Raw genomic sequence first — 13,309 nt, 5'->3', positions numbered from 1 at the left:
TAATAGTTGCCATTTTAAGGTGTTTTCAGGTGTGTGTGCATGCACATCTCTTCTACGCTTCTGGTAGTGTTACATACAAACTTCAGGAGGCAATTTAGGTAATTACTGTAAGAAGTTATTTACTGTATGGAAGTCTGAAGAATATCACTTGTAACCTGGGTGGTCTAGAAATGACTTCCACAAGGAGACTCTCAACCTCATATATTTGTTAATTTGAGGTATATTAACAATCATATCATTATTGTAATCCATACTGTCAATCCAAAACTGAACATGGGCCTCCGGACTAGTTATCTGGATTTTTATTGGAAGTAAGTTGGGAACAGATGAGAAATTTGTCTAAATGCTGATGAGTTAGAAGTTCTCTTACATAGCTACAGATCATATATCTTTGTCCAAGTCAGCAGTGAAAGTGAATTGTAGCTATGGCCTAAGGGTTGTAATCAAAGGTTCAAAAGGAATTTCATGTTTACACTAGAGTTGAATACAGGCAAATAATATATTTAATTAGCAGCACCAGGAATGAGCTAGTTGTGCTTCTGTGCATTTAACAACACTGTGTATATAGCTGGACAGTGGTCTACTTAATAGGTGTCCTTTTACATAAATGAAACATTATTTTTCTTGCAAATGATGCATGGGGAGTCAGGAGGAATGGAATTACTCCCCTGATTGCTAGTCATTAATTCTATAATACTTGTTTACCAGTCTGCTTTGGTAAAGAGTGATCAAATAACTTTCCAAAAAGATTGGGTTTTGAGAGTTCTCACATTGACACAACAAGTTATCTATAAGAGAGTGCTTACAAGTTAGATTTTATATAATGTTAATCTTTCACTAACTTTTTTTTCTTTCAGGCTTCCCACTTCTTTTGGGGATTGTGGGCTCTAATTCAAGCCAAATATTCCACCATTGACTTTGATTTTCTAGGGTAAGTGTGCTTGCTGCATATAATCATAGAATAATTGATGCTGGAAAGGACCTCTGAGCTCATCTAGTCTAGCACCCCAGCTATCAGAAGGTATGAGATCTGAGCAACAGATGTGATGGATCTATGTGATCCTACTACAATTCTTAACTTTTAAGAGAAAACAGGACTGTAAAAACTATCTGTGCTTTTTGTTGTTATGAAAGCTCTCAAAATTAGTATGTGCCCCTGGGCTAAAACACATAGTATAACAAACAAGGAACATAACTAGAGGTGTTTTGTTGGAGAGACAAAGGCATAAAAGCCAAGTTAGTCAGTGTGCTCAGTTATCTGTCAGATGTAGGACCTATGTTTCCAATGTAAGAGTCAAGAACTGGAGATCTTGTACAAAGAGCTTGTTTAGTCTTATTGCATGGAGTGTTGATCTTGGAATTTACTAATCTTTTTTGGACTCTTTGTAATGCCAGTGAATGTTAAGTTCTGTTTCCTGAGATGCTGGCCAGTGGTGTTCTGCTTCAGTTAGGTGTTTTTTTGGCATTTTTTAAAACCGTCTTTCATGGTAACAATCAGAGGAATTCTCCTCTGTATTGGAGACTGGGCAAGGTGACAAAATTAATTATTTTGCCTGGTAAAAGATCCCACTTAAGAATATTTTGTACTGACTAAGCCAGTTTACTGAGTGGTGTCATTTACTTAGTGGTGTCATTTTGTAAAAGAGAAATCTGAATTTCTTCATGGGATGAATTATTGTAAAGTAGAAGTACTTGTTAGTAACCACTAGATGGCACAGAAACCAAGTTAAAGCACAGGTGGTAGAACCCAGAAATGTGTCAGTTTTGAATAAAATATCGTTCTTCCAAGGATCAAGGTCAGATTTCTTTGGAATTGTAGTTGTCAGTTTTTGGACAGTCTGTTAAGATCTATTAAATGGGAAAACACCACCTTTGATAATTCCAGAACAGCATCTGTTTTGCAAACTGTAGCAAGCTGGGAGATGAGGGTGACGGTGAGGAAGTTCTTAATTTCTTCCTCTGGCAGCTAAGGGTCAGTGTTGGAAATGGGGTACTGGGGTAGGTGGGCTTCTGACTAGTCCTACCTAGCACGACTGTTTTTATGTAATAAGTTATCTGCTCTTAACTTTAAATCTCTCCTTCCCTTTGCATAGGTATGCAATTGTTCGGTTTAACCAGTATTTCAAAATGAAGCAGGAGGTCATGATGTTAACTCTTCCTGAGTAATGAAGAGGAAGAAACTTCCAAAGTGGATAGACAACCCCTGAATCTTCTCTGAGAACAGATACTGGAAAAAAACTAAACATTTGTTGAAGTTCTGTAATGCTCACTTGGTGGTTCTTGCTTTATAAATAATGCCTCTGAACAGTCCTTCAATGTTAAATTTTAATATGAAGAGCATACATACTGCTGTTGATATAAAACGGATTAGAAACTTGCTAAATCTATAAAAAAGTTGTAGAAATTGCAATTTAATCCTTCTTTGTAATTTAACATGTTGTATGTGAATTATTTATTATAAGTTTAACATGATTCCATTGCTGCTTTCATCAGTTTGTGTAAAAGTTGGGTGCAGACAGTGAAGTTGTTCCAAAGGATTCACTTAACAAGTTATTTTATTGAAGTTTCATTAACTTATATTAAATAAAACATGCTCAGAATATTTTAGGTGTATACAATCAAAATATGAGTGATAATAGACTTGTGAGGTCACCAGTGTGCTGTAACTAGGGGAAAAGGTTAGGATCTTTTATTTTTTCCCACTTTCTTTTTCTCTTTTTTTATATATTTTTTTTTAAAAAGGTAGCTTTCCCTGTGATGGTACTTTTCTTGATATGTTTAACTGTAGAAATGTGGAGGTTATGTAGACACCAGATTCCGTGAGGATATGTACCATCATAGTGTTAGATGGACAATGTACCATCTCCAACATCTGTGGGAAAGCTACTTGTTTAAGTGTACCTTTAAAGACCACTATTCCAAATATGTATTCATTTTGAAACTTGATTCTAAATTTGAACACTATGCTGGTCTCTGTATTTGATGTGTTTCGGCAGTATCTAGTGAAATGGACTATGGACCTGAAGATTAGTGAACAGAGATCCTGTTGCACTGGGGAGCAAGACACTTAGGTTTACAGTTTGTGTATTGTTGACATCTTTCTGCTTTGCCATCTTCTGATGTTGGATTCTAGTCTTAAATGCTTGGTCCTGTAGTTGCAGGTTCTGAGACGTCTTTTTTTTTTTCTGTGGCAGCAAATGACTTATCAAAGTCTCCAGTTTGAAGGATAATATGGACAAGTATATAACTTGAACAATGGGGCTTTGATCATCACACACACTTTCTTATTTCTTAAAGCTATTATACTAAGAATGGTCTGAATTACAAAATGTGAATTGAAAAGAAAATGTTTACTTAACAAAACAATGTATAAGTCTGAGTGGAAAAGAGGCTTTAAATATCAAAGAGGGTGAGTGGGGCAAGAGGGGAAGAAACCCACAACAGAAGAATAAAACCCAACAATGCAGTGTGGAGTTGGGCAGGCATGTACTCAGCTCTGATCATACTCTGAAAAACTTTGCACTTCGGTCACATAAGTGCCCACGTGTACAAAATCTGTGTGTGTGCATATACACATGCAAACACAAACTTACCTGAAGAGTAAATATTATGGGGAGTCTGTTGTACAGACTCCAGCAAAAATATTTATTCAAAATTGCTTTATGGCACACTGTGTGTTTATGTGTGTGTATGTGTATATACACACGCATATATACGTACGTGCTGTACAAAAGCTTGGATTGATTCAGGACAAAGACAACTGATGTGAATGAAAAATTTTCACCTTTTGAGACCATTTTGAATGGCATTCTGTTATTTTACAAAAGCAAGGTTTGGGATTTTTTTTTCTCTTGTTGATATTAATCTCCGAATGATTTATTTTTTTTTCGTTTCCTTCAGTCAAACCCTTAATCCTAATTCAAATGGGAGAACTGGCATTTTTTGTAACTTGAAATTAGGTAACCATTTTTGTTAGCATTTGTTAGCTGGAGGCTACTATACTGGACAAATTTCTTGGTAGTGAAATAGAAACAATAGCTAAAATAAACATTTATATTTTCCTTTGTAGCAGTTATTAAGGATGTTGCTAGAGCTCAAAGCACTGAAGACTTTCTGTACCTTCTCCCTGTTGACATTCTTGATGTATGTTGCATAATATCCTTCTGTCTTGGTAGTCCCTTTAAGTTCAGCAAGATCTGCTTGGAAGTAAGATCGCTGAAGATTTTTGAACTCTTATTACTATTTTCTTGGAGTGGTGGCTTTATTTCTGGCAGTGTTGCTTTGTATTTGTGAAATACTTGAAAAAGGCTGTGAAGTTCACTTTGTCTTGGAAAATCCAGCACTTGACAGATTCTAATTTTCCCAACAGTTGGCAAAACACATTCCCTTTCCAGGTACCAGTACTATTTAAGTTCGGATTCAGTGTAAGTTTTTTTTTTCAGTAGTATTTTTGTTTGTATAGCTCAAGTAGCAATAACTGGAGGAGTGGAAGCTTGCTTCTGCAGAACCAAAGCTCTTTATGAGTGCAGCTCAATCTCATTCTTGTGGAGTGAAGCTCCACCGAATCCTGTAAAAGCACTTTGAAGCAGATAGTAAATACTGGAGGCTTTTCCTGAGCCACTTTGAAGAAGCACAAGAACTGTCACAGGTTACAGTGGTTGACTTTGCAGTACTGGTAGAGGCTTTAATTTTGCATGTTGAAATTCATTTTACACACTTAAATGCTGCTTTGCATCAGCTTTCTTTCAAGACAAGTGCAGATTAAAACAATTTCTGATAAGTTCTGAGGAAATACTGTAAAACATTTTCCAAAATGGAATGCCAGTTACCTTGAGCCTTGTTCCACATCCTTTTGAGCCAGTGGCACTCGGACATTCTCACTTGCTAAGGAGTATCTACAGGTGCATTAAGTTGGAAGCAGTAGTTTGCAATAGCAGTGTAGATTATAAGGTAGCTTGAAACTGTGAATACAGGACATGCTGAATGTAAGTTAGGTACTAGAGCGCTGAGCTAGAGAACATGTACTTGTTTCATTTAATTTATCTCAGTCTTTTTAGTAGCATTGTTAAGATATTTGAAGGAGGACAAATAGAAATTACTGAGCTCTAGAAACATCCTGTAGTAGTTTTGACTGTGACTTGCCAAGAAGACATTCTGTTGCCTTTATGTTAAACTAAGGGCATGAATGCCAAAATTAATAATTCTTACTGCAGTTAAACCTATATTGTAAATATAAAGAGGATTATTAGTAATGGCATTCTTGCATAAGTAGCATCAAGTCAATAGACCATAGTGGCCTGGTTGCTTTTGTAAAGCAGAATAGTGTGAATTTTTTTCTTCTCATTTCTGCAGTCGGATCTGGCTAATCCACGCCTAATATCTTAGGTCACCTAAACATTAAACATTCTCAACAGTAAGTAGTCTCTGCTCACATAATTTTATATTTCTCCATTTACACTTCTTGATTTGAATTTTAAAAGGACTTGCCCAATTTGCATTAACCAGGTCTGACTGTATATGTATATACAACAGTGTAAATAACCATTTGTAAATTAGTGTGAATTGTACTGTATCTTGCATTTATGGACTTGTGTATTGCATTGTATTCTCTCCTATTTTGTAGAAACTTTGATGTAAAGAAATCTGTGTGTGGACTTATTTTGTTAACTTGACCTGTAACAGCATAATAGTTTTATGTTAAGGTATCCATTTATAGCCTTGGGCATCCAGTGTCTTTTTTTCCCCTCATCTCGCTCTTGGGAATGATTCTGGTAGTAAAGGAATTTATGCAGTACTAAGATGGAGAGTATGTCTTAACCATAGGGCAAAACCCTGTGTCAGAAGTCCATGCAGTACCTATGGTATAGGGAAGGCTGTTAAAATAGTTTACTTAAACTTCCAAAAATTTCCTATACATTCTTGAATGCTGGTGACTTTTAAACGTAAGCATGTTGAAGTATTCCCAAAGTGTGCGCTCCTGTGGTGGCAGGATTTTAATTTGTTGTAGAAGTCACCCAACTTAAATGGTTTTGGTGGATATAGCCTTATACTAGGGTTAGTTGCTCACTTGTAAATTCTTACAATCAATGCCCAAGTCACCACAATAGTTCTGCCAGTCATGCTCCTCCACACTAGAACTACTGGTAGCCCCTTTAGACTATTGGAAACTTACCTGAAGTATTTTCCCTGATTGCCATTCCCTCCTGCTCCTCCCTGTGCCCACAACCCCGCTTCATTAGGAGAAACGAGGATGTAAAAAGCTTCCTTTCTATACTTAATCATCATTATTTCCTCTGATTAAAATAATGTTTTATCTGGTCAGTGTGTGACTTCTCATCAGAATTTTTTTGTGTAGGAAATCCCTTTCTGAAGAGGCCTTCCATCTTGGAAGCACAGACATGGTGAAGCGTAGTTTTCCCTAAATGCCCAACTGTATTTCATTACTGTTGCCTCTCACTGTTTTAAACTCAATAGTGTCCTTCAAGCTGTTAGTTTATTCTTGTCACTGCTGTGTTTAATAACACTGCTGGAAGATACTGGTGTGTAAAGCTCATTGTCCATCTGACGAATTGATCTTGGTACAGTTGGTACGCCCTGTCAGCTTTGCCTGCACTGGAAGGTGCACCTGCTTTTTATCAGTGTTGGCACTTCAAGTTACCAGGGTCCTGGGAAGTGAGCTTATCAAACAAGTATTAGTCAAGAGGAGGGATAGGCTCAGTAAATACAAGTAAATGGAAGTCATTCACATGGAAACTCAGGCTTAAGCATCTGATGTAGCAGGGTGCTGGATATGCTTGTTTACTTGTGTGGTTTAAGGACAAGAGCAAATTGTAAAGGGGGAAGTTTGTTTCAAAATTAAGATTTCTTTTAAAGCCTTTGGTAGCTGACAAAAGCTTACAAAATGTTCTTACCAAAAGAAATCAAACCAAATGTTAGTAACCTGCTGATTAAACAAAGCTTTATTCTGTAACCCAATCTCTTGCTTGGGGTAGTCCTTCCTCTAGTTTGCAGAGGAGGTTGATCACATCGTAGCTGAATTTGCAGTGGCTGTTTATTCTTGATTTGTTGGAATGTTTTTGTATCATTTACTGTGTTCTTGGATGCCTTCTAAGGTGTGCTAGGTTATTAAACTACTGGAATTAGCTACTGTCTCATACCATTTCTTCCATGCCAGGCAGGTTGTAATTACAGTAATAGAACAGAAAGCATCTGATCAAACCTTCAGGTAATGCAAGGTGGATGTTAAGCAGTCTTACAGCTGATTTTTTCCCCATCTTTTTATTGCTGTGGGCTGCAAGCTGTTTCCATTACTTGTGAAAGACATGAAAAGCCATGACCTTTGGTCTTGTGCAAGGCAGGTGTTCTGATAGACAACCACACAATGTTTAAGAAAAGGGGCTCTCAGCAGTGAGAAAATACAAATTCAGGTGGAACATCTTGGAAGAAACCAACCTTTGTGGTTTATAGACCTCTGGAGTTGAAAGGAAAACGTGTGAAACATTTGTATGTACCAGTTATAAGGAGGCACTCCATCTAAGTGATGTGGTGAGACTTTTTTTAAAGTGATTTTTCCAGTTGGTCTGATCTGTAGAAATAAAATTCCTGTGATTAGGAAACCAGTCAGCTTGGGGGAAGAGGGAAGAAACATTCCAAAATATTACTAAAAAACTTAGGCTGTTGCTTAATTTGCAACACTTAGATGAGAGTTGGGCATTTCTGTGTATCTATTACTGTAGGCAGTGTTCTGCACCGGATTCTTTAGTTAAGGGGTTTTATTATTACTATGAAACATCAGAAAACTGACTGGAATGAGCCCGAAGCCCATTGTGATCTTAGAACAGGTGGCCAGACTGCACCAGATCACCAAACTTCTGGTTCAAGGTTTTATGTTAGCTGATCCCATAGCCTTCTAAACTTTTTGAGCTGCTGTCTTGGGTTCCCTATAGTGTGGGAACTCTCACTCATGGACTTCCTGAATAAGTTTGATATTCTGCTTATAGACAGATGACATAAAGAAAACCTGGTGGAAATCAAAAGCTGTGTGAACATTGAGAAAGCAAATGTTACTTGAAATCTAATAAACTTTGAAAATAGATGCTGAAATAACTTCAGGTACTGCACCAGCCTATTTTTGTGGTATTGCGACTGTTTTTTCTATGTTAAGTGTTTTTATTTTTTTCCGCATAGAGATCCATTTAAAACACAAGATGAAAGAGACCACGGATGAGAAACATGAAAAATGTATACGATGCCATAAAATGCAGCATAAACTGGAAAAAAGTGTATGTTTCTAAGCCTTTGGTGGTAGTAATTATTAAGTGTTATAAAAAAAATAGTAGGTGTCAAGTTTTCAGTGTATGAGAGAACTTCTTTTTTTCTAGAAATGTTCCTTTTAACATTTTGTATCTCAGTTGCAGTCTGTGGTAGTTAATAATGCTGCTTTGTACACAAGTGCTTTGAATAGTCTCAGCACCGAGAATGTATCCAATCTTTCTTAAAAAGAGACTTATAGTTAGATTCATTGGTTCTGTCTCAAGCCTCTTAATCCAGCTGTCTAAAAACACTTTAAATACTTGCAGAAACAGGGCTGTAGCTTATTAGGGATTTATTCCATTTTGTATCTTTTTTTTTACTGCATATTTTCTAATATTCTTTTAAACATGAGTCCATTTGTCCTGTGAATAAAATAAGCTCAACTTATAAATAAGCCTTTGTCATCTTCCAGCACTGTCATCATCCCAAAAGTCCCCATGACTCACCTTGTATGTTGTGGAGTTTAGATGCATCATTTATCCATTGGAGTGAAACGTGTTTCTTTTGAACTAAATGTTGTTGAAGCTATTATAAGGCCTTCTACCACTGATTAAATGAAGTATTGTACCTTTCCAAGAGATTTATATTGTGTAAATAATTTCAAACTGCAACAATAAAGTTTGTTTCCAACTGCACTCTTAGTATATATTGTGATTATTTAGCTTTCCTCAGGTTTAAAAGCACTTGATATGGAATACTTAAGAGCTCTTAAAGACTTGTGTTCAAATGCATACTTCTTTCTGAGATTAACAACCCAGCTAAAAATTAGTAGTTGGAACCAGTATTTGGCTTGCACAAAGTTAACTTCTAGCAGTGCTGTGCATTAAATAGGTTTGGTCATTGACCATTAAAATGTCACATACGGGAGGCAGGAATTAGGTGGAGCGTGGCTGCCAGTAGGAATCGCTACTGTTGAGGAACTGGAGGAAAACATGCAAAGTCTGGGCTGCTTGGAAGTTTAATTTATGCACAAAAAGCACGAGGGACCCATTTTACAGGCTGATCCATGATGCTGAAGAAAGGTGCTGCATCCACCCTGAGGGGCGTTGGACTAGATGACCTTTAAACATCCCTTCCAACCCAAACTATTCTATGCTGGTGTCACAGTGTTAGTTGCTTGGGGCTTGACTGGGATGTTTTGATGTACATCAATAAAACTCTTGCTTCCTCCATCTTGGTTGGGTACCCTAATGAGAATTATTTCAGCAAGGTACAGATTTTACTCATGCCTGAGTTACCCTGTGCAGTTGCCAGCAGTGAATCTATTGAGGAAAAGATTCCTGAGGCCAAAGTCTCCGCTCTTATGTGCCTGCTATACTTGTCACTGAAAATAGGGATTTCACAGAATCACAGAATGTTAAGGATTGGAAGGGACCTCAAAAGATCATCTAGTCCAAACCCCCTGCCAGAGCAGGAACACCTAGATGAGGTTACACAGGAAGGTGTCCAGGCGGGTTTTGAATGTCTTCAGAGAAGGAGACTCCACAACCCCCCTGGGCAGCCTGTTCCAGTGCTCTGGCACCCTCACTGAGAAGTTTCTTCTCAAATTTAAGTGGAACATTCTGTGTATCAGTTTGTACCCATTACCCCTTGTCCTATCATTGGTTGTCATTGGTTGTCATGATTTCCTGCATACACTGAATACAAAATTTTGGTCTTGTTTCTAGTGGGTTTGATTAAGGCTTTATCAGAGTTTATATGTATGTAGTAAGGGGCAAATAGAACAAGCAAATAAAGGGAAGTATTTTTTAAAAGTTCTGATGAGTGCAAAGGCAAAATAACCCTTGGGTTATGAAAAAGTATTGACCCAGCATTATAGGAGACTGGAGCCCGGTGCATCTTTTCATAAATAGTTTTTTATATATAATAATCCCTTCTTAATTTTCAAGGCATCCACCTTTTAACTCTGACTGTTTTCTTCAAGTGTAATGATCACAGGGTAGTGCTTTATACACACAACTTAATGCAGCATGAGATTCTCAAACACTCCAAGCATGGCTGCTTCTTGTTGACCTAAACACGTGGCCTCTTTCCTTTGGGCTCTTTGCTGCTTAAGTACTACTACTGCAGAACGGATGAGTTGAAGAATTATTTTTCAATTTAACAGAAAATACTCAGACTATGACTGGGTATCTGAGGTGACTTGTCCCTACTGAATTGCTGCTTAGAACCGAGAGCCAGCGTTTCTCAGGCATCCACTGCCTAAATTCTCAAAACTTTCCACAGGGCTAAGTTGTGGCTAGTGGTTGTTCATGGTCATGATTGCATTCAAATGGATAGCTCCTGCACTGATAAACTAATCCACTGTAACACGGAATCTTCCTTTTCTTCCCCAAGTAAAACTCCTTCTTTTACATCTTGGCTGGAAAAAGCAGAGCAAGCACTTGCTAGCCTAGAAGTTGTCTGTGGGAAGTAACGACAAGGTTTTTTTTTTTTGAGGTCACCCCAGAAAATACAGACCTGAATAGGTTTCTTCAAGATAAAGAGCAAGTTACACACATAAAATAGGAAGGAAAGCAATGGCACATGTAGTGGACTCCGATACATAACGTGTTTAAATGTTGAGTATACAAAATGTACATTCCTGGGAGTTTCCATTAAGTGAGTTCAAAAATAGCACATTTATGCTTAATAACAATAGAAATCTGATTAGTTTTACATAGGATGTATACAGGTTTATAGGTTAATAGATATATTAAATAGAAGGCTTCATTCCCATTAGCACTGTGGAGTCAAGCAGTGTGGGAGTGTATGGGAATTTGTTTTCCGCACATCCAGGGGTGTGCGCTGCTGACAGTCCCCTCTCAGAACTGGTACTTCCTACCGAACAGGTAGAGAAGGCTTTTTTTTGAAAAGCCCCACAGTATCCTTTATTGCTGACACATAGCAGCAGAAATATTTCTTTCATCAGGAACTGGCTTTGAGGAAGGAGTGTGAACCTCTTGTTGCACACTCTATTGAAAGCCTTCCTTGAAACTCCAGACTGAAGCTGCTAACCATGTCTTGTTTCCTTCCCATTCCTTGTTAATATTCTCTACAATTAATCTGTAGTTCATCTTCATCCTGGTGTCTTGCTGTGCTATTTAAAATAAAGCCGCTTGTCTTTTTTTTTTTTTTTTTTTAATTTTTAGGAGTGGGAAAGAAGCAATACATAGAATTGTTCAAATAATAGCAGTCAACTGAGAGGCCGAAGGTGATGTCTGCTTCAAATGACTTTATGACTGACTGAGTCAAGTCAGAAGCAAGGCTCTTACTTTGTTGTAATTATTTTCTGTTGATACCTTCATTTCTCTGTGCCCTGGGAAACAGAGCGGGATGACAAACTCCAGCACTTACCCGCAGGTGGCAATGGAGCTGCAGACTGTGTCTCATTGTTGAAGAAGCTTTTTCAAGACAGCTTATTTTTGTAGTACAGCATGTCATACATCGAGTTAAACAGGAAAAAGGGTATTCTTTTATCTCTCAGTGAGTTGCAGCCAAGATCTGTAATTGCCTTGCTCTTAATGTTGCGTAACTGTTAGCAAGACTCAAGCCAAGCATTAATGAATTTCATCAGAACTTCATTTTTTAATGAGCATCATTAATCGTTAGTCATGCGTGCTACAAGCTACACTTTTCTAAAGTGGGGGTTTGCCAATCGTATTGCACTATAAAAACAGCAGCATATTTTCCCCAGATTTTATCAGTAAAATAACAACAGGAAAAGACCATGGAGGGAGTGAGACCAAAAAAACTAATTTATTTGACCTTTTAAATACTTAAGATGCTCTCTGAAATTTGCTCTGAAGCTTTAGCTTGTGAGCAGCTGCTACCCCGCTTTCTTTTCTCTGAGCGGTGGTAATACTGTGAGAGCTCTGGTGGGAGCTGGTGGGGACTGAAATGGATTTCACCTACCGAACTTGAGTTGTTCCAAGCTATAGTGGTCTCACTAGGCTTCCTCTGGCTCTTGTTACAAACTTTAGTTCAGTTTTTAAAGGCAAAACTTATTTCCAGGCTTGGAAAAATGATGACTAGTGATCTCCTGGCTGGTCTTTACTGCTTTGGATTGCGCGAGTAGACGTGTCTAAAAGCTAGAAAGGGAACGTGGGGTTCCTGACCATCCTTGTGCACTTGCTCAGATTTAGCAATTCCAGTAACTAGTTGGTGGCAAAGTTTTATCTGCACCAAACTCTTGCAGCTCATTCATCCTTCCTCTTTAATCAGGTGGAGCTGACTGGCTTGTAGAGGTGGATGAACTGGGTTGTCACACAGATGTCAAACTGTTAGAGCTTTACAAGAAACAAAAGCTTTTCGCTGCTGTGTGTACTAGAGGTGTGCGACTAATCGTAACTCTGGCCCAAATAGTGCAGTCTCTCACTGCAGATGCTGATTAGTACCAAGATTTCAGAAGCAGGTTAAAACAAACTAAACTAATCAAATCGTGCCTAATAATACTGCACAATGATGAAAAAGTATTTTTTGTATCTTATGCACTGACCAAGAAAATCTTTCACCTTAATTTTAACCTATGTAAACACCAATGTTTGTGGTTAAAACGGAGGACTTGTCTAAGGCAGTGGCATATAATGGGAAGAGCAAAAGAAGAGATCTTCTTTTGCAGGGACCAGAGAGGAGAGTGTGCCTCTCTGATGAAAGGAGGAAGAGGAGACAGCACCATGGAAGAGAAAGATGAGGAAAGGATTGTGAGGAAAGAACGGAATACAGATGGGAAAAGAGAATGGAAAAAGGAGCAATTAATGAAAAGGTGTACTGACATGAGGGGACAGCAGGGGGCTAGAAAACGGGGACATGAAATAAACGGAACATCCAAGATGAGGAGAAGATATTGAATATAGTGGCAGGAACAAATCAGAGGTTTGCTGCAAATAATCAGTTTGCAGCCAAGAAAAAAATTGAGACCTCCTTTTGAAAATGTCATAGTTAATTTCCTTGTTTCTCTGGCATATAGTATCAAAAGCAGTAGTGATTTTGGATGTTTTTGTTCGAATTGGACATC

At 37.9% G+C, this 13,309-nt stretch overlaps 1 protein-coding gene across 1 annotated transcript in view; it reads left to right on the top strand.

Moving 5' to 3' along the window:
* ETNK1 (ethanolamine kinase 1) overlaps positions 1 to 8,948 on the top strand; it is a 34,672-nt gene extending 25,724 nt beyond the window's left edge. Inside the window, exons 7-8 of the mRNA XM_065846412.2 lie at positions 858 to 931; positions 2,094 to 8,948. Of these exons, the coding sequence (XP_065702484.2) occupies positions 858 to 931; positions 2,094 to 2,166 (147 nt within the window). The 3' untranslated portion in view covers positions 2,167 to 8,948. The remainder of the gene's footprint in view (positions 1 to 857; positions 932 to 2,093) is intronic.
* The last annotated feature ends 4,361 nt before the right edge of the window (positions 8,949 to 13,309 follow it).

This window comes from Patagioenas fasciata, chromosome 1, assembly GCF_037038585.1.
Source record: "Patagioenas fasciata isolate bPatFas1 chromosome 1, bPatFas1.hap1, whole genome shotgun sequence".
NCBI lineage: Eukaryota > Metazoa > Chordata > Aves > Columbiformes > Columbidae > Patagioenas > Patagioenas fasciata.
The sequence above is the reverse complement of the archived record's forward strand: the minus strand, read 5'-3'. Positions and strand labels throughout refer to the sequence as shown.